The following is a 22,369-nucleotide window of genomic DNA, read 5'->3' on the forward strand; positions in this document are numbered from 1 at the left end:
ATCTTCTCATTGTGTTGATGTTGTCATTTGCATAGCAGAAGTTTTTGATTTTGATGAAGTCCAGCTTATGAATTCTTTCTTTTTTTTTTTTTTTCAACGTTTATTTATTTTTTGGGACAGAGAGAGACAGAGCATGAACGGGGGAGGGGCAGAGAGAGAGGGAGACACAGAATCGGAAACAGGCTTCAGGCTCCGAGCCATCAGCCCAGAGCCCGACGCGGGGCTCGAACTCACGGACCGAGAGATCGTGACCTGGCTGAAGTCAGACGCTTAACCGACTGTGCCACCCAGGCGCCCCATGAATTATTTCTTTAATGGATTGTATCTTTGGTGTAGAAAAAGACCAAGGTCATCTAGGTTTTCTCCTATGCTATATTCTAGGAATTTTATAGTTTTGCATTTTGTATTTAAGTCTATGATCCGTTTTGAGTTAATATTTGTGACGGGGGTAAGGTCTGTCTAGATTCACTTTTTTGTATGTAGATGTCCATTGTTGCAGCATTACTTTTTGAAGAGACAGCTTTGCTCCATTGGATTGCTTTTGCTCATTTGTCAGAGATCACTCAACCATATTAGTAGGGGTCTATTTATGGGCTCTATCTTCTGTTCCATTAATCAGTTTGCCTGTCTTTTGCCCGTACCACGCTGCCTTGGTTACTATAGCTTTACGGTAAGTTTTAGACTTGGTAGCATCAATCCTCCAACTTTGTTCTCCTTCAATATTGTAATGGCTATCCTGGGTCCTTTGCGTCTCCACATAAACTTTAGAATCAGTTTGTTGATTTCCATAAAATAACTTTATGGGATTTTGATTAGGATTGCGTTGCATCTATGGCTCAATTTCGAAGAACTGACGTCTTGACAGTATTGAGTCTTTCTGTCCGTGAACATTGAATATCTCTTCAATTATTTAATCCTTCCTTGATTTCATTTACCAGAGTACTTTCCTCATATAGGTATTGTAACCATTTTGTTAGGTTTAAACCTAAGTATTTCTTTGTTTGGTATGCTAATGTAAATGGTGTTATTTTTAATTTCCAATTCCACTTGTTCATTGTTGGTACATTTTTAATTGAGAACACACTCTCTTCACATATGCTGAGGTATGTGTTAAGATCAGAGTAAATTCTGCTGTGTGGAGGATATTCTCAATTCCATCGTTACCCCCATATTGAACTATTTAAATGTTTCAGTTCAGATATGTTATAGGGTTTGTCTTTTTGCCTGGAGAGTACCATGACTCCCTTCAGCAAATATTTTTACAACACAAAACTTGTCCAGTAAATTGTCTGTATTTATGGTGCTTTTGAATGTCTCACCAAACTTAATTGCTGCAATATCATAGGGCTTCTCAGTTTCTCTTCAGTTCAGTATAGAATATGCCCATCTCATTAAAAATAAGAACTTGATGAGATGTTTCTTCCCACAAGTTGAGATATTCCCAAAGCATGACTATAGTATTTCAGAGTTAAATCTTGTGCACATTAAACCCATCTCATATTGATATTTTGCTGCTCCGAAAAGATTCAGGACAAATGCTAACTCAGGATGCTGGGAGAGCAGCAGAACCTGGAATGATCCTGGCAAGGACTCAGGCTGTGTAAAAGGCCTTTCATGATTTGGTCCAGCCTCATCTCTATAATCCTCTCTTTGCCAGCTCTTTGCTTCTGTAGACTCATGCTGACCTCCACTCTTTTGCACTTGCTGCTGCTCTGCTTGGAAACTCTTCCCTTTCTTTCACATCTGGCTAATTTTCCTTTATCCTACAACCCTAGACTCTGGCATCATTTTCTCTAGGTGCCTTCCCCTGATCCCTCTGAGGTGGTCTCTGCCCTATCTTTATTGCAGCGCTTCCATGTCGAGTTATATCTGTTCAGTTGTTTCTCCTTCTCCTTTTCAAGACACTTTTTGTCCTTTGTCCTATTATTTAAGAGTCTTGCTCTTTGCTTTCTATGGCGACAATTATTGGATAAACTGATCTTCGCTAGGGGATAAATGATTTTGATGAATTGCTTATCTGCTGCTGAAAACATATTTGTATTTCATGGAGGCCCATTGGGGTAGTGGTCTTCAAAGTGGGTGTATGCACATCGGGGGTTGTGCAAGATCATTTATAAGGATGTAGGTAGGCAGGACATGTATTAGCTTTATTTCTTCTATTTCATTGAGCAAAACTAAGGAATTAAGGTTTTCTAATATTTAATATTTTGGTTGAGAAAGTACATATATGTAACTTGATCCTCTAACTTGACATTGGTAATATGTCCTAATTGACTCAGTGCTCCATTATAACAATTTGAAGACCTTGCTGTAGAGGCATGCTGACATCCCCAGTGGATAGCTCTTCGGGTTTTCTGGCACTATAATGACTTACAGTTATGAAGTGTTTCCTGTGTGGCAGACATTGTTCTATCCACTTTACAGATATCAACGTACTTATTCTTCACAACCACCTTGTGAGATTGGTACTATTATTAATTAGCATGCTCATGTTATGGATGAAAAAATGGAGCCTGGATAATCAGGTAACTTTTTCAAGGATGGGGTGAGCACATGGTTGATTCATTTTAGAACTGATGTAGTCTAATTCCAGAGGCCACTTGTTGAACCCCTGCTCTGTACTGTGCTGTGCTCTGGCATCTGTCCGTTCCTACAGGATAGACACATGTAGCTTCCAGGAGGATGGGGGCCACGTCTGTCTTGTCATTGTGGTAAAAATTCTTAAATATTCACAAATATTTCTTAAATGAAGGAACTGTGAGGACCTGTCACCACCTCTGAACTCATGTCACTTAAATGGGAACTTTGGATAAGTATTCTTTTGTTTTTAACTTGAAACATTTTTTTTCCCTTGAAATAATTAGATCTGATGAGAAATTGGCATGAGTTAAATTAGAAGTCCTATGTTTAGAAACTTTACATGAAAAAAAAAGTCTGTCTCACTCTAATACCAATGAGTCAGTTATGAGTCCCAGCTCACCCCTGACATGACTAATGCCTTCCTTTTCTTCTTTTATCATGAGGTTCTGAGAACGTAAGAAATAAACCTTAGGTTCTTCCTCAACACCGATTGAAGCGTCCCTCAAATGTGTATAACCTGAAAGCAGCAACAAGAATAGCAGCAACAATGACAACAAAAATGATAATGGAAAAGAGAAGCAGAACTTAAACTAATTTTTTGGGGGGGGTTTACCCACTGATAGCCTTTTAAGTCTGGCTCCACTTTCCTTAATTCTTCGGCACAAGGATATGTAATAATCTCTCAGGTGTTCTGGGATTTAATAAAATTGTTTTGTTTTGGCCAAATAAGTTTGTGATTCTGTAAGCTTATGATTCTTTCCACATCTGAAAGAGTATTTAGGAGATTCTTGGGAGTTTTGTATTATATCATCATATTCCAATTATGACTCTATTTTCTCCCCTGTTTTGCTTTTAGGCTCTTTCAAGACACTTACTCTTCCATCAGTAAGTATCCATTTAAAAAATTTGGTTTCAGAAATATACATTGCATTGATGAGACAAATAAATTAATATTTTGTTGACTTTTATATCAATTTACGTTTCTTGTGAGTTTGTCTTGAGTTCAGTTTCACCTTTAAATTAAGAATAATGTTACTTTGGGGTGCCTGGGTGGCTCAGTCAGTTGAGCATCCGACTTCGGCTCGGGTCATGATCTCGCTGTCTGTGAGTTTGAGCCCCATGTCGGGCTCTGTGCTGACAGCTCAGAGCCTGGAGCCAGTTTCAGATTCTGTGTCTCCCTCTTTCTGACCCTCCTCCACTCATGCTCTGTCTCTCTCTGTCAATAATAAATAAACACTAAAAAAAAAAATTATTAAAAAAAATAGAATAATGTTACTTTAGAGGCACTTGGTGGCTCATTGGTTGACTGCCCGGCTTCAGCTCAGGTCACGATCTCACGGTTTGTGAGTTCAAGCCCTGCATTGGCTCTCTGCTGTCAGCTTCGAGCCCCACTTTGGATCCTCTGTCCCCCTCTCTCTCTTGGTCCCTCCCCCGCTCATTCTCTCTCTCTCTCTCTCTCTCTCTCTCCCTCTCTCTCAAAAATGAATAAACATTAAAAAAATTTTTTAAAGAATGTTACTTCAGGGAGATCGGTTATTAGCCTCTTCAAACTCATAGCAAAGATTTTTTGCTTGTGAAACAGGGAACTTCACTGGGGAAACCTTCCTGGAGTGTTGCCAAGAAACCTGGGCTGGTTTGGTGCCATTTCTGCCTTACTGAACCTCAAAGTTTTGGGTGTGAAATTAACACTCTGTCCCTCGGTTTCCCTGTCCTAGAAAGTGGAGGGTCACGCTGAGCCATATTGAAGCCTGAGACATTGGTGATATTGATCCTGTCTTTGTTAAAAAATTTTGTGTTCATAATTTAATTTTTTGCACTACCTTTTCTATTTTAAAATATTAAAAATTTACTTATCTTGATTACTGATTTTTTTGGCTCCTCCTTAAGTTTTGCACCAGAGGCAAGGGTCTCACTCACCCCACCCTAGTCCTAGCTCTGGAAAAGGGGATAAAGAAACTGCTTCCTTCATAGGGGGTACTTTATCCTGGAGGTGAAATGAGATGTGAAAATGCTGTAAAATTTGCTATGGAAGTGAAAAGGGGTTATTATTTTGTTGAGAAAGTCGTAAAACCTGGTGATTAAATGCTGTTTGTGAACTGATCCTGCTTCTCATAGCTTTGATTTGGAAGTTTGTACTTTTATTACCATGTTTTATTTTGGAGCTTCACACTTTGAATGTACCGTAGAGAAAGTAGACCACAGCATCCAACAAGAGATGCAATTTGGTATACTTTTCTGAGAACAGTTGACTAGTGACTTTGTTAAAAAACAAAATTTCACCCGGTAAATTTGAAGATCTAATTGGCTTTCTTAAGAGATTCATGAATTGGGCAGGATCCCACCTAGCAAGCAGAGGGGAGCTCCAAAGAGTTGTACAACACGGAAGGTTTTTGTAGGAAGGAAGGTGGGGCAAGGAAGTTATTAGCAAAAGAAAAGAAAGGATTGTTCCAGGCAAGGGAAGGGCATGGGGTCTTATCCTGCAGATTACCTCATCTTCCTTTGGGTGGGGTGGGGGTGGGGGAGAGGGCCCATGTGACAGATTACCTCATTGGTGCTTGTCAGAAAGTTCCAGATTGATTGGCTTAAAATTCCACTCCTGGAGAGGTTGAAACTGCAGTTAAGTCCTGATTTACTGTTCTGGGATCAAATGACTCCACCTTGGGCCTGTGGTTTCTTTTTAACAACTTGGGCCCTGATACTTTACATACTTAATGTAGGATTAGCACTAACTGATGAGCCAGGTTCCCCCATTACTTCTTGAAGGTTACTTATCAAGCACATTCAGAAAGCACATTAGTTTTTGCAGGGGTGGTGGTAGGGGATGGTATTCCTAGAAAATGTAGTGCTACCAAAAAGTACTTTATAAAAATTACTTATGTACCATAGCTATTGTTTCTTACCTATTATGTTTGTGCTTTCCCTCTTAAGAAATATAACTGCTTTTCTATTGTTGAATAGGAACTAGGGAAAGAGAGGCAAAGCAGGTGGAAATGGGGGGAGAGCCCAATCTCAGTGGTAATAAAACATTACATTGCGTTTATGTACCCTAAAATAATAGATGCTGGCCATGATGGTGTTGAAAGAGTATTCCAATGAGAAGCTTAAAATAAATCCTGTGTAATAGAATTGTCCTGTAGCAGAAGGGGGTGGGATTTAAGTTCAGAAACCACAGCTTAAAGTACAACTGTCTGGTTTCATCAGAGAAGCCTATAGTTACACAGGCTGGAAGTGTAGAAAGGCTGGAGAGAGAAGGCATCAGGCTTGGGATTGTTCCAGTAATGTCAGTTTATTATAAATTGCACTTGTCCAAACTATCATTAACTGGGCTTTGGCTGCTATTATTCTTTTAATCCTTACCTATGGGAAATGCTAACTCCAAATCCTGTATTTGTCTTTCCCAGTAATGCCATTTCTATTGTAGATAGATATAGCAATTACCTATTGAAGGCTTTCTTAGACATTATATCCCTTTTCTAGTAAAACAAAAATTTAAAGACTTAGTCGTAAAGTGTGTCTGGGAAAATTTGATAATGCTTGGCAAAAATAGAAAGTTCTGCGTTGTTATGAGTTGTCAGTTAAAATAGGCTCAGCTTTCAGAGTGTGCACTTGCATTCTGATGTTTGTAATATTTCAGATTGTTTTTTGAGGTTCTCATGAATTTTTGCTGTAAAATGTAAATATTTTGGCTTCATTAAAACAAATGGTTTTTAATATCTGATTAGCTCATTGTTTCTATTTTTGATACACTAAAATCAACTTTTAATAAGAAGTAAATAAAAATGATTGATGCTTAGTATAAAGGTTATTTTTTTGCAGAAAATGTTTTAGGCAAATTTCTTTTATTCTCTGTAAGTAAATCCAACTTAACATGAGGGAAGGGTTTTTAAAGTTAGGAATGTTTTGAAGTTTATTTTATGTATAATTAACATTTTAAAAATATATTTTAAGTAGAAACTGTCATCTTAAATCCCTCAATTTTATTTTGAAAGTTATTTGAAATCTCTCCTTATTTTAGTAATTATAAGTAATTAATGAAGTAGAGTAGGATAAATCCTATTTTGTTGTTTCCGTTTCCTTGATAATTCATCTTTCAGAGGTTAAATGGTTTTAGTCATCCCAGATTAGTTCTTTGCCCACCAAGGATCTTTTGTAAATTTTTATTATTTTTATTAAAAAAATTTTTTTTCAATGTTTTTATTTACCTTTGAGACAGAGAGAAGGCAGGAGCTGGGGCGGGGAAAAGGAGAGGGAGACAGGAACTGAAGCCGGCTCCACACTGACAGCAGAGAGCCCCATGCGAGCTGGAACTCATGACTGATAAGACCATGGCCTGAGCTGAAGTCAGATGCCTAGCCGACTGAACCACCCAGGCGCCCCAATTTTTATTTATTTCTATTTTATTTTTAAGTAAACTCTACACCCAACATGGCACTTGAACTCACGACCCCAACCAAAAGTCATTAGTTCCACTGTCTGAGCCAGCCAGGAGTCCCTCCCCAAGGACCTTTTTGAGCACACTTGCCTTAAATACCCTGGGCAAAGAGCAATCATTTACTCAGGAAATTTGCATTTATGTATACACAGAATAGGCTTAGCATAATGAGCACGCGCCACTCAGGTGCCAATTGATACTTGGCTGATCAAAGCTCCTTGATGTACTGCTGCCAGGCAGTGTCCGTCTGTGGGAACTGTATCTTTTTCCAGCCCTCTGCGCTCAGCTCAACATGTGAAACTGCAGAATCCCCGTGGGTAGATAACTGGTTCTTGCATAAGAGAAGGGCATGGGAAGTCTCTGATGAGGGAACCTCTTTATTACCAATCCCTGGAACTCTTTCAGTAACTGGCACCCCAAGAAGGCAGAAGGATCAGTAGAGATACAAGCGCTTTTAATACCTTCTGGTGGCCTCTCCACTGTGGGGAGCAGGTTACAACCCATTGTAGGTCCGATACAGAGAAAAACCTTCGTAAAGATTGCTGAAAATCCACATTAGTTTCTTCATTCTCTTTCACATTATGTCCCTCTACTGTTAACAGTGGAGGGTCAAGCTCTCTACCACAGCTCAGCATCCTTAGTGCCATGCAGAGTCGGCAGTGACACCACAAGGCGTATGGTGATGCCTCATGGTTTATAGAGTCACCTCTGGTCTACTGATACACCAAGTTCTTTTGTAATCTCTGACTTTCCAGCCCTGGGAATAACACTGAGGCTTTGAGGATCCTGAATCACCTAAATCTTACATATGGAGGGTGGGCAGGGTTTCTAATGAGGCAGCTAAAAAAGCAAATTACTTGGGGTAGCTGAAAGGAGCATGAAGATAGTACTGTCTCCTCCTGAGGCGATGCCAGCTCCCTGATGGAGGATGGAGTAGGGCACAGAGATTGTGTTTTTGAACACGTCTGTGTTACTTCTGCTTCTTTATTTGGCATTCTCATGGTTAAATAGGGCTCTTTAGTTTTGTGCCTCTGAATTATTAATTTGACGTAAGTCTTCAATCTACTATCAGTTCTGGAGGCTCTGTGCCACTAAAAATGATCAAACTATATCCAAATCATAAAAAGCAATCCCATCAAATATCATTATTTAAATATAAAGTATTTATGAACCTTTGCCATATATATGATATGCTGGCATATTTAATTTTCTGCTTGTAGTATTAAAATATCTATTTAAAAGAATCTGAGAACTGAAGTATCATTTGGGAAAGTAGAATATAAGAATGCAAGTTCCAAGCTAGACTCTTAGCCTTACTAGGGCACACATCTTTGGCTTATGTTGTATTCCAAGGACTTAGAACAATTTGGAGCTAGGAGGTGCTCAATAAATATTTATTGAAGAAAAGCAAAAATTGGCACTAGAAGTCATGTAAATGTGATGCTACTGATTGTTCTTCTAACATTTTATTAAGAATTTTTCCAATATAAAAAAAACTTGAAAGAATTTTGTAGTGAGCACTTCTGTATCCACCACTCAGAATCTACCATTAATGCTTTACTATACTTGCTCTATTTCATATCTATCCATCCATCTGTCTCTCCATCCATTAATTGATCTTATTTAAAAAAAAATTTATGTTTATTTACTTATTTTTTGAGAGAGAGGGAGAAAGCAAGCCAGGGAGGAGCAGAGAGGGAGGGAGAGATTGAGTCCCAAGCAGGCTCCATGCTCAGTGCAGAGACCAATGCAGGGCTTGAACTCATGAACTGTGAGATCATGACCTGAACTGAAACCAAGAGTCAGATGCTTAACTGTTTGAGCCACCCATGCACCCCTAATTCATCTTATTTTTAAAATGTGTCTCCAGGGGCGCCTGGGTGGCTCAGTCGGTTAAGAGGCTGACTTCGGCTCAGGTCACGATCTCGCGGTCCGTGAGTTCGAGCCCCGCGTCGGGCTCTGTGCTGACAGCTCAGAGCCTGGAGCCTGTTTCAGATTCTGTGTCTCCCTCTCTCTGACCCTCCCCCGTTCATGCTCTGTCTCTCTCTGTCTCAAAAATAAATAAATGTTAAAAAAAAAAATTTTTTTTTTTAAAATGTGTCTCCAAGTAAATTGTGGGCATCAGTACTTTTCTCCCTAAATATTTTTTTGCTGACCATTTTATGGTGGCTTGTTACATTTCCTTCATATTCTCATCCATATTGTGAGCTTCAAGGTAGCTGCAGTTACTGCAGGATCTCTGAGCTTTCTGTGGACAAAACTTATTTGCCAACACGAGCCAGAATTTAGTTTCAGAACCTCAGGTTTATTATCATGAAAACGAACTAAAAGTCAGGTATACTAGCCATCTATTGTGTAACCGATTATCCCAAAGCTTTGGGCTATTACAAGGCTGCAGTCAGGATGTCAGTTAGACCTGCAGTCACCTGAAGGCTTCAGTAGGTCAGGGATCCTCTGTAAGGTAGTTCATTCATATGGCTGTCGAGCTGGTGGTGGGTGTTGGTGGGGGCCTCATTTCTCCCTATGTGGGCCTCTCTACAGGCTTCTTGAGTGTCCTCCTCACATGGCAGCTGGATTCCCCCAGAGCGAAGAATCCCAGAGAGAAAGAGAACCGGGCAGAAGCCATCCTTTCTCTAACACAGCTTCATTATTTTCTTGAGAAGCAAGTCCTTAAGTCTGGGGAATGAGGCTCTACTTTTTGGAGGGCAGAGAGTCAGAGAATTGTCAGACATGATTTAAAGACACCATATGGAGGCCTTTATTAGAGTAGTATAGCTCATTTCAGGTTTGAATCTCAGCTAGTAACCTGGAACAGCTTCCCAAATTGCTCTAAGCCCCTGCATAAAATGGTGTTAGTGAGAGCGCCACCTGAAGGATTGTTGTAAAATGACAGATCATGTAAACTGCTGTATGGCTTCAAGTCTGTTAATGCTGGAAGGTAAGAATTCTGTTGGTAATAGTAGTAGGAAAGCAGCAGCACCCCCATCCTTTCCAGGATGATGACCCGTGATGTGCAGGATGCAGGAAGAGAGCACACTGTAGAAAAGAGTTCAAGAGAGATACGGCAAGAAACAAGTCTTGTGCAAATTGTGCTTTTCACCAGTTGACTGCCTCAAAGAGGGAGGCATGGAAAAGTGTTGAAAGACCTTAAATATTCTGACCCACAGTGACTGTTGGGAAGAATGTGCACTTGGGCTAGGAAATGACAAGGTGACGGGTGTTGAGCCCTCCATTCCGAGAACCCTGCAATTTAACGGGAGAGAAAACTACAGGATGTTAAGAGGGAAAACAAATTGTTTAATGTTGGTGCCTAGGAGGGGCAAGTTTTTCAACATGGCAATTACTTTTAATAATACTATAGACTTAAATTTTCTATTCTTGGGGTGCCTGGGTGGCTCAGTCAGTTGAGTGTCCAATTCTTGGACAAGTCATGATCTCATGGGTTTGATCCTGATGGCAGGCTCTGTGCTGACAGTGCAGAGCCTGCTTGGGATTCTCTCTCTCTCCTTTCTCTGCCCCTTCCCCCCATCCCCCCCCTCAATAAAATAAGTAAACCTAAAAAATAGAAATTTTTCTATTCTAACATAATTAAAAACATTTTTGAGGAAAAATAATGAGACTGATCTCTTCATTTTCTCCAGCTACCTCTGAACAGTGCAGATGGGATTTATGAGCTACGTGTAACTGGACGTGCCCAGGATGAGATCTTATTCTCTAATAGTACGCGCTTATCATTTGAGACCAAGAGAATGACTGTCTTCATTCAAACAGACAAGTCCCTGTACAAGCCGAAGCAGGAAGTGAAGTTTCGTGTTGTTACACTCTTCTCAGATTTTAAACCTTATAAAACTTCTTTAAACATTCTAATTAAGGTAAGTGCCAGATAGAAATAAAGCTCTGTGCACTTACTGGCACTCTGTGCCAGTAAGAAATAAAGCATCTTACTAAAGCTCTGTGCGAAGTTCTGGTCAGGTTATCTTAGAATTAGCCTTGGGTAAGCTTCCCTCCCAACATGAGAATACTCTCTCTCGTAAGGGAAATGGTAGAGCAGTGGGGTCAGAGCTCAGGCTCCAAAGTTGGCTAGCTTGGGCTCCAGTCCTTGCTTCTTCATTGATGAATTCATTTGTTAAACATTTTTTGAACTTCTGTGGTCAGGGCTCTGGAGTGGGGCACTGAGCAGAACAGATTAAGTCCCCTGCTCACATCAAGCTTATATTTCAGTGAATAGTGTGGAGACAGGCACTAAATAAACACATAAGTATGTATATAAAGGGATTGGTGTGTGTGTGTGTGTGTGTGTGTGTGTGTGTGTGTGTGAGAGAGAGAGAGAGAGAGAGAGAGAGAGAGAGATTGAGAGTGTTTATGTTTGCTCTTTTCTCTAGATTGTTAGGGGAGTCCTATTTGAGCAGAGACCTAAAGGAAATAAAAGAATGAGCCCATACATACAGAGGGAACAGCTTGTGTAAAGGCCCTGGTGGGAACTTGTTGGGTGCATTGGAGGAAAAATAGGCTGAAAGTGTACCAGGGTGTGAGGGGACAAATATTAGGAGATGAGGTAAGATATAGGTATGTTGGTTGGAGGAGAGATGGACCATACAGGGTATTCTTAGGCATGATATGGACTTTGGATTTTACTCTGAGTGAAGCAAGAATTCACTGGAGAATTCTGAGGACAGGCATGATGTGGTTTGACTTATAAAAGGATCACTGTCTGCTCTGAGAAGAATAGATGCTAGTTGTGTGAGAAAATTAATCTCTCAGAGCCCCAGTTTCTTTATTTGTAGAATGTGTAATAATAATAATACCTCACAAAGGTTTTGTGAGATAATCCAAGCACAGCATTTAGAACTATGCCTGCCACATAGTACATGCTCACTGAACATTAGCTCTTGTTATTATGGGAACCCTTTTGGCAGGGAGTCATTTGTCCTCTGCTGCTTGCACACTCTGATAGTCTGGAGGCAGATAGTTAGACTGAGTGTTTTCCTGTGGGAACTAAGTTGAGGACCATTGAGATCCTGCTGGACCTGCTTTTCTATACTTATGCTGAGGAGAATACTAGACATTTGATCATTACATGGAAATAAGGTGATCAGCTCATCCCAGTTTGCCTGGGACTCTCTTGATTTTATAACTGAAAGTCCCTGGTCCTGGGAACCCTCTTGGTTTCCTTCAATGTTCTGATAAATGACATAGAATGGAAGGCAAATTTAGGTTTTTTAGTTCAGCATCTTCCTATTCTTCTTAACTTCTTTGTTGTTATAAATTAAACTAAAAGCCAAACAAAAATCAAGCAAACAAACATGTATACGTGTAACTTCAAGCCAGATTGTGTTTGTAGCAAACACATCGGCTGGCATGCTGCTCAGTGTGTATTTCTTGAATTTCCAAGAATTGCAGTCCTGTGAATCTCTGCCTTCACTGTATAATGGAATGTCTAAAAAGGAGGTTGGCATAGTGAATAGCATGTCTAAATTCAAGTAGCTCTCTAAGCAGGGCTTTATGGACCGCAGTCATATCATCTTTCACCATTTATCCACATATACTGAGAACTTAGTACGTGCCAGAAATTAAGTGTAAGGTGGAGGATTTAGAGGTCACCTGCCTGTCTCTGGCGGTTTATATCCAATCTGCCTCGTTCTACCTGTGGTAATGAAAGTCAGCACTTGATAAATTGCCCGTTCTAGGCATCAACCCAGAACTAACCCTGCTGATGCGGGACAAATACCTCACAGAGGTTTTTGTGAGGATTAAAGTGAGTAATTTAGGTAAAGCATTTAGAACTGTGCTGGTCTGTGCATTTTTATTATTTTGCCTCGCCATGGTGCTTTAGGATCTGCCTTTGAAACCTTTGATTTGTACTCTTGGGCTATTCTCTACAACTCTGGACTTTGCTTGCCACATTTGGCTTTCTCAGAGAGACCTGTGGTCCTGAGAAATCCTACTGGCTTTGCCAGCATGTGGCCCTCTTGGCTCGGGAAGGGGCGTTTAGACTGAAATTCCACCTGGAACCCAGAGTGTTTGGGAACAGTGCCCAGGGGGTTGCTATACTCTGCTGTCTGCACCTGGGCAGTGAGGCTGGGATATGAACTCAGGTCCAGCCTTGCCACTTGCAGAAGCCACATGGGAGCACTGATGCCCACACTGCTGTCTTCCTCCATCTGAAAAACAGTCATTTGGGCCAGAATGTGATGTTTTCTACATCTTTCAGTGTAGAATAGTTGGTTTCTTGGCAAAACGTCTTAGAAAAAAGTGGAACTTAGTGTAACAAGAACCCCTGACTTGAACAAAGCTGTACTAGGGAGTACAGCACCACCTTCAGGCTAACGTGGAGAAGTGCACTGATGGCTGGGAGGCTAACTTCTCGGAATCCATCCTGCCAGTCAAGAAGACAGTCAGTGATACTGTAATAGTAAGTGACCTAACAGGACAGCTAGTAGCTACACTTGTGGTGAGCATAGCAGAGTGTATAAACTTGTCAAATCAGTAAGCTGTAAAAAAAAGAAAAAGAATTGCTGTAGCTGTAGGATGTAGCTAAAATATTGACTGTCAAGTCACAGCATGTTCAGGGGGTGCTCAGTGTTTTGTGGTTTTTTTTTTTTTTTGTCATTTGGTATTATTAATTTTGTCTGCCTTGATAACTGACCTTCTCAGGTTGAAAAGGCCTTCAGGGCCCTTTTGACAGTGGTAAAAACGTGTCCTACCTCTGCTCTAATTCTCGCTACCTCTGGCTACTCTGGCTTGACACTATGGAAATCAGTGCCTTCAACACCTCCATGGTAGCTGGCACAGCAGACTTCTACCGTGACTTCCTTCCTGAAGAAAGTGTTGCTTCTTGTACAGATGAATGACCTCGTATGGGAATAGCTGTTGTTGCCTTAAGGGTGTATCTTGTGATTGTGCCCTGACACTCTGGCGTGGGGCAGCCATGACAAAACCAGGACCTCATTCCTGGTGAGGTGAGGGGACCACCTCGTTTAAGTGATTTGACTTCTCCAGTTCTACATGCTAGACAGACGCTGAGTGCATAATCCAGGACTCTGAGGAGTGGCAGAAATACTCCTACTGGACATATTCTCCAGCTGGGGATTTATTGCTTGAGACAGTCTGGCACAGGCAGCAGGTACTGTGCTGTGCTGAGGCACCAGAACCATCTAAAGGTGACTCAGAGAGCACAAGGGGCCACTATTGCAGCATCTCCAGCATGTGGCTGTTCTGGCTGTGTCAGGGCCACTGTTCGTGTTGTATATGGCTGTCCTGTGTGCATCCTAGCAGGAGATGGTGACGTACAAATGGTGGGTTCTGCTGTGGTGCCACCATGCATGGTCTGTTCGAATCCTGATGTGTAAAAACTTCTGGTGTTTCTACATTCTCTGTGTTTTCCTGTTGGTGACAGTTAGGCCTAGGTCTGAGGCAGGCTTGACAAACCAGAGGGATTATCTCATTCACTACCAACCGTCCAGATCCTCCAGGTTCAAAGTCGTCAAAGACTTCATTTAGAACTTCCTTTTTTTGTAGGGCCATGGTACCACCTGGGAGAAGCGTATACCCTCACCAAATAATGCATCAGCAGAGTATGAACGTTCCTTTCCACTCAGTTTAAATAACACTGGGAATTATTATTATTATTTTTTATTTTTGTCAGGCTGACAGAAGAAAAAAGGTATTTTTTGTTTTCACCCATGCGTCATGCTGTGGCAGGTGCAGGAGAGCCAACAGCTGATTACAATGCCCGTCCTAGGAGTTTGCCAAGGAGGGTGACCTACTTAGTCTTGACTTGCTTTGGTCTTTGGTTTCAACAATTAGTTTCTGGCTTACTAGACTACTCCTAACTCAATTCTCAGCATTGTCCTTACCTCTGACTTTCACATCCTCCCCCACTTGGGGAGAGAGGTTTCTTCTGGCTTCCGTTAACTGGACTGACCCACTACGTCTAGTCAAAGGATAGAGAATAACAATCAGGGAAATTATTTGATCCCTGCTCTCATTAGTTCACAGTCTAGCTGGGAACAAAAAACCCCATATAACCCATGAGTTCAGTAAACTCAAAAGGGGTAGTCTTCAAAAGGGGTAAACTCCAGATGTACTAGGGACTCTCCAGGAAGTGGCCATTTTGTCTGTTGGAAGCATTTATAGGAGGCAGGACACTGGAGCTTATTACACCTATTGGACAGGAAGGGAGGGCATTCTGTGAAGCAATTGTAGAGGCTGAGAAGCATGGGCTTTTGGGAGTGAATTGCAAAGAAATCTGTATGTTTAGAGGAAGATGAGCATAGAAATATAGATGGAATCAGACTGCTAAGTTATGTAAACTATGTCAAGGAGTGTAGATCTCATTCTGTAGGCAAACAAAAGCTATCACCACCTCGTGGTCCACTGCTTGTCGTATGTCAGGAACTGTACCAAGCATTTCCACCACTTTGCCTCAGTCTCAGATTTGTGTTTCAGATGGACAACACTGTTGGCAGAGGGGAAGATGTATTTATTGGAGGGCAAGAGTGGAGGAGGGAGATTAGTCGTAATAGTCAGAAAACAGGATATGGCAGCTGGATGTGAGGATTAGAGAGAGATTAAAGAGGTGGAGTTGACAGGGCTGGGAATGTGAAGGGAAGTCCGGGATGACTGCTGGATTGGCTTGGCTGAATGTGCATGACGGGATCATTGGGGAAGTCTAGGAAAACTGAAGTATTTTTCCTGCACAACCTTGGCTAAACATGGCTATGATACATTTTGTTGGATTAAACGGTGTGTGGGTTCGAATCCTGAATTCATGGATTACTTACAGTTGAGTGTTTACCTAACCTCTCTGGGAATCTGTTTTCTGCTATAATGTGAGGACAGTCCTATCCTGAGGGAGAGTTGTGATGATTGAGTGATGTATGAGTGGTAATGATACGACAGAGTGCCTGACACGCAGTGGGCCCTGAATACATACACAAGGTCTGTTATCTCTAGGTTAACAATGACAGCACAGGTTTGGTGCTATACATGTCGTGTGTGTTCCATGTAGAGGGAAATATGGTGCCAAGAATTCGAAGGTGGAGCAGAATAAAAATGTTATCAGGAGGGTATGAGAAAGGAATAAATTCTGATTTGTCTTCTGTTTAGTAACATATGGCCAACATTTTACAAAACGTATCTCTGTGCCATATTTAGGATGTTCCTGGGAGTGCTTCATGGAGGGCATCATTCATAACACATGTATGCGGCAGTATTTATATAGTTAACATGTACGGTTTTTGTTGTAGGACCCCAAGTCCAATTTGATCCAACAGTGGTTGTCAGAACAAAGTGATCTTGGCATCGTTTCCAAAACTTTTCAATTATCTTCCCATCCAATACTTGGTGACTGGTCCATTCAAGTTCAAGTGAATGTGAGTATAAATATATTTTCAGGGGGAATGCTAAAGTGATTTAATTAGGTCAGGTGGGGAAATATCTCCAATGTCATTTATTCAATGAACAGAAAATTGTTAATCTGAACATCTAGATAATTTAAGGGGTGTATTTTGTATTTACTGTGCTTATCAATGGGTTAGCTTTCATTATAATATGTTAGAGTTTTAGCCATTGTTGCCTTTTTCTGTAATACAATATCAATGGGTTAGCTTTCATTATAATATGTTAGAGTTTTAGCCATTGTTGCCTTTTTCTGTAATACAATAACACTTTGCATTTTTTAAAATGTTTATTTATTTTTGAGAGACAGAGAGAGACAGAGCATGAGCAGGGGAGGGTCAGAGAGAGAGGGAGACACAGAATCTGAAGCAGACTCCAGGCTCTGAGCTGTTAACACAGAGCCAGACGTGGGGCTTGAACTCACAGAGTGCGAGATCATGACCTGAGCTGAAGTCGGATGCTCAACCGACTGAGCCACCCAGGCGCCACAAAACGTTTTGTGTTTAATGTAAAACTGATTAATGTTTATTTTACTTATTCAGTGCATACATTGAGTATTTTAAAACTAAGCTATAGATACATAGTTATAATTTAGCAAATTTTATGTCTCTGAATGACTCCTGATGAGGTTGGACTAACCTACTTTATCATTGTTTTTAAACACACAGTGATTGGGGTGCCTGGGTGGCTATGCGGTCAAGTGTCTGACTTTGGCTCATATCATGATCTCACGTTTCATGCTTTTGAGCTCCGCATAGGTCTCTGTGCTGACAGCTCAGAGCCTGGAGCCTGCTTCAGGTTCTGTGTCTCCCTCTCTCTCTGCCCCTCCCCCACTTGTGCTTTCTCTGTCTCTCTCTCAAAAAACAAAACAAAACAAAACATTAAAACATACAAAAAAAAAAAAAAGAAACAGTGATTTTAAACGACCACACCAATTTTCTGTTCCCCAAGTCCTCTTTCTCCCCAACTCCTCTACCTACTTCCTTTGTTTGTTGCCAACCTTTGAAGCTCTGAGATCTCACAGGGCAGACCCATCTCTCTGCCTTAGGTTTTTTCCTGTGCATCCCTGTGTGATGTTTGAAGATTCATTGAATATTGTCCCATTTTTCTCTGGAGTTTATTAAAAAATATATAAATTTGTGAATAAGAGCTTTTTTTTTTAAAATTTTTTTTTAACGATTATTTTTGAGACAGAGAGAGACAGAGCATGAACAGGGGAGGGGCAGAGAGAGAGGGAGACACAGAATCTGAAACAGGCTCCAGGCTCTGAGCTGTCAGCACAGAGCCCGACGCGGGGCTCGAACTCACGGACCGTGAGATCATGACCTGAGCCGAAGTCAGACACTTAACTGACCAAGCCACCCAGGCGCCCCGAATAAGAGCTTTTAAAAATAGTTCTATTAAAAGAGCTGTTGACATTTTGGACAAAAATTTTTTGCTGTGGGCATGGTTGGGTACACTGTAGGATGTTTAGCAGGATCTTTAGCCTCAGCCCCTCAGATGCCAGTAGCAGCCCAAGTGTGCCAAACAGAATTGTCTACAGGCATTGTCACTCTCCATGGGGAAAAAATACCCTCTCCCTTCCCCACTGAGAACCACTTTATTAGAAGGAATAATCATTCATTAACATAAGACCTTAAGTGGGATAAGTGTACCAAAAAAATTAAAAAAAAATTTTCTCCTTTCTGCTTTTAGGAAGGGGTCACATCCTAAAAGCAGATCTAGTCTCTCTTAGCCAGCACATGGTTTTTGAGCATCCATGAAGAGTGCCTGCGGAGAGGGTGTGCTGCAGGGGTGAGACAGGTGGGCAGTGAGAAAGTGTAGAGGTGTGTATAGGGCTCAGGGAAGCCTGGAGGAGGGGGTGTTGAGCTCTAGGGGAGCCAGACATTTGTGCTTATGGAGGAAGAGGAGAGTCACTGTTTGTGAGACTTCACAGAGAGAAGGCTATGTGTAGACGTTGGGAAGATGGAAGAGAGCCTCACGGGTCTGGGGTTTGGGAGAAGTTTGGTGTTACTGGCACATGTGGGGAATGATGGGAGTTGATGATTAGGACATATACTGTGAGTGTGAAGGAATTAGGGTTTTCTTAGTTCCCACCTTTGATTTCACTATAGAGTTCTCCAGGATCAGTTGTTTATCCATCTGTCTGTCTTTCCATCTATCTGTCCCTGTATCAAATATGTGAGGGCGTATAGGGCAGTTGTGGAAATAAGGAGGTAAACATGCAAAATCTCTGTCCTCAATATCATTGTTGTGCTGACATGGATAATATAATAAAAGTTGAATAACGTTAAGCGTGATAGGAAAACAAGGCAGTGTGACAGCGGAGGAATCGTGAGGTGCTGAGTCAGTGAGGTCCATCAGGTGTTTTGTTTTTTTTTTAATTTTAAAATTTATTTTATTTTTTTAAGTTCTAAAAAATTTTATTTTTTTAATTTAAATTCAAGTTAGTTAACATATATAGTGTAATAAAGCTTTTAGGAATAGAAATTAGTGATTCATCACTTATACATAATACCCTGGGCTCATCCCAACAAGTGCCCTGCTTAATGCCCATCGCCCATTTAGCCCATCCCCCCACCCAACACCACACCAGGAACCCTCAGTTTATTCTCTGTATTTAAGAGTCTCTTATGGTTTGTCTTCCTTTCTTTCTTTTTTTTTTAATCTTATTTTTGCTTCCCTTCCCCTATGTTCATCTGTTTTCTTTCTTAACTTCCACATAGGAGTGAAATCATATGATATTTGCCTTTCTCTGACTGACTTATTTTGCTTAGTATAATATACTCTAGTTCCATCCACATTGTTGCAAATGGCAAGATTTCATTCTTTTTCATCGCCAAGTAATCTTCCATTGTATCTATGTACCACATCTTCTTTATCTTCTTCATCAGTCTGTGACATTTGGGCTCTTTCCATACTTTGGCTATTGTTGATAGTGCTGCTATAAACATTGGGGTGCATGTGCCCCTTCGAATCAGCACTCCTGTATCCTTTGGATAAATACCTAGTAGTGTAATTGCTGGGTTGTAGGTTAGTTGTAGGAACTTCCATCTGTTTTCCAGAGTGGCCGCACCAGTTTGCATTCCCACCACCAGCGCAAAAGGGTTCCTCTCTCTCTGCACCCTTGCCAATATCTGTCGTTTCCTGAGTTGTTAATTTTAGCTGTTCTGACAAGTGTGAGGTGGTATCTCATTTGTGGTTTGATTTGTATTTCCCTCATCAGGTGCTTCTAAGGGTGCAGGGTGACTTGGACTAGCATGGGATAAAGAAGGTGTATTGTAAGGATGAGTGCTGATGCTTTTGGGATCGCATCTCATTCTGTCTCTCTGGCTGCGTCATTCTCCCCTCACTCTTCTGTCAACCTCTATGGTGTTTCTAGTCCAAATCTGGACTGGTCGCATTGGCTCATCTGAATAACCGTCATCTCAGAGTCCTTCAAGCAACCCTCTTTGTTGGTGGCTGTGGATGGACTTCCCTTGGGTCAGTGTCCACTGTTGGTCCATTCAGAAGCACTTCTGCAAGGTGGCCAGGGACAATCTCAGCTGGGTGGCAGCCTCCAAGAGGTTAATTTGTTCAGTGAGTGGTGAACAGGATATGTACTAGAAGACAGAGGGTGATAGAATAGTGGAGAAAGACTTTTGGAAGATGTGAGATCATAAGTTGAAAATTAACAGGATTTCTCATGCAGTGGTTTGTGGACCGGATCTGTCATATTGATTTGGTCATATTGATTAGGAAAAGAAAGACAAGGAAAGGTAGGTGCTTAAAAAATTCAAATCATTTACAAGATTTGGCCTTTGCCCACCTTTTCAGCTTTGTTAAGTGCCACCCTTGTCCTCAAACAGCCTTGAATGGTCTAATCCCTGTAGACACCTCCATACACTCTGTGCTTCTCTTGGTTCATTCATGTCACTTTTAACTGGTGGCATCTAAGAGACTGTAGTCTTTTGGGGCTTGTTCACATCTGTATCTCTGTGACTTAGCACGTGTTTCACACATGGATATCAGTCAGTATTTATTAGATGAGTGTATTAAAGGTATTTAATAATCATTAGTATTGAAATACATATAATGTCTCCTTTTCCACATTCCGTAAGGCATCTTTATCTTTTAGAAAAGACCAGCATATTGATCAGGTACTTTGTGATACAGTGTTTTTTCCCCAAATTTTATTGAGGTACAATTGACAAAAGGATAGGTTACTTAAGTTTACAGTATGATTATTTGATATACATACACGTTGTGAAAGGATTCCTTCCAGGTTATATAATGTTAAGGCACACACTAAGGAAATCTAAGCATTTTTATTGAAAAGAAAAGAAAAGAAAAGAAAAGAAAAGAAAAGAAAAGAAAAGGAAAGAAAGAGAGTTGTTTAAGGGCCACCAGGGGTCAGTGTAATCAAAGAAATGTTATGGGAAGCAACCCGAGACCCTGTATTGGTCTCTGGTTTTTATCTTTCCTGGACTACTGCACAACATTCAAAGATTGTTTATTGCTTATTATTGAACTCCTTTTTCTTTCAGCAGTGAATAATGACTGTGGTAGAAATATATTTGTTATTTAAATAGTCCACCACTGTACACTATATTTTTGTTTTTCTAAGGCAGTGACCATTCTCAGGATTAGATCTCAGGGAAGGGAAAACATTTCAGAAGAATGTTTTGAAATTCCATTTGTCTCTAGCAAAAATATGGAGTGATCTTAGTATTAGACTTATTGGAGCTTTGATTTGTAGTGACTGTAATCAGTGTGGCATTCTTTTTTTTTTTTTTAAGTGTTTATTTATTTTGAGAGAGAGAGAGAGAGAGGGAGTGAGGGAGAGGCAGAGAGAGAGGAAGAGAGAGAATCACAAGCAGTGTCCACGCTCAAGATAGAGCCCTACTCAGGGCTTGATCTCACAACCATGAGATCAGGACCTTGACTTGAGATCATGACCATGAGATAATGACTTGAGCCAATATCGAGTTGGATGCTTAGCTGACTGAGCTACCCAGGTGTCCCAATTAGCAAGGCATTCTTAAATCACCCTTTATGCTAAGTCAGAAAAAGAATCCTTTAGGTAAAGCACACTTGGTGGGCTCCTTGGCATTTCTACAACCGTAACATGTACCTTTATAGAATAAGTGTGAACAAGTCATTTATTATATACTAACCTTTCTAGGTTACTACATTTCTTTTGACCTTCCGGTATTGCTTTTCACTTTCAGGATTTTTAATGATGACTAATTATTTTGATTTCATAAAATTTCTAGGTTTTTATTCTTATTTTTTATCTCTTTATTGTGCAGTATATAATGGTAGAGCACACGCAGTAAGTTCTCTGTATATTCACAGACATGCACTTTTTATAATGATAGTTTATTTATTTATTTATTTATAGTATTTATTTATTTTGAGAAAGAGAGAGAGAGTGAGCATGAGCAGGGGAGGGGCAGAGAGAGAGGGAGAGGAGAGAATCCCAAGTAGGCTCTGCACTGTCAGCACAGAACCAGATGTGGGGCTTGATCACAAACCTTAAGATCATGACCTGTACCAAAATCCAGAGTTGGATGCTTAACTGACTGAGCCACCCAGGTGCCCCTATTATGCTAGTTTAATTACATTGCAAAGCAACTCTTGATAATAACTTTTAAGCTCTTTAAAAAAAAATTTTGTAATGTTTATTTATTTTTGAGAGAGACAGAGTGCAAGCTGGGGAGGGGCAGAGACACAGAATCCGAAGCAGGCTCCAGGCTCTGAGCTGTCAGCGCAGAGCCCGACATGGAGCTTGAACTTATGGACTGTGAGATCATGACCTGAGCTGAAGTCGGACGCTTAACAGAATGAGCCACCCAGGTGCCCCTAAGCTCTTTTAAACTTAGGAAATTTAGTAAGAGCACTGATTTTTTTTTTTTTTTTATGTGTGCTACTTATGCATGTACTTAATTTGTGTACCTGCCTGGAATGTGAATGGTT

General features: G+C 40.8%; 1 protein-coding gene across 4 annotated transcripts in view; it reads left to right on the forward strand.

The window, feature by feature from the left end:
• Window positions 1-22,369, forward strand: part of CD109 (CD109 molecule) — a 138,667-nt gene that overhangs the window by 18,217 nt on the left and 98,081 nt on the right. For all 4 annotated transcript variants that reach the window (XR_006298971.1, XM_043591822.1, XM_043591824.1 and 1 more), the window contains exons 3-5: window positions 3,437-3,465; window positions 10,654-10,884; window positions 16,261-16,386. Coding sequence is in view for 3 of the 4 variants with exons in the window: in XM_043591822.1 (XP_043447757.1) it covers window positions 3,437-3,465; window positions 10,654-10,884; window positions 16,261-16,386 (386 nt within the window). In the remaining variant the exon portion in view is untranslated. The remainder of the gene's footprint in view (window positions 1-3,436; window positions 3,466-10,653; window positions 10,885-16,260; window positions 16,387-22,369) is intronic.

This window comes from Prionailurus bengalensis, chromosome B2, assembly GCF_016509475.1.
Source record: "Prionailurus bengalensis isolate Pbe53 chromosome B2, Fcat_Pben_1.1_paternal_pri, whole genome shotgun sequence".
Classification (NCBI taxonomy): domain Eukaryota; kingdom Metazoa; phylum Chordata; class Mammalia; order Carnivora; family Felidae; genus Prionailurus; species Prionailurus bengalensis.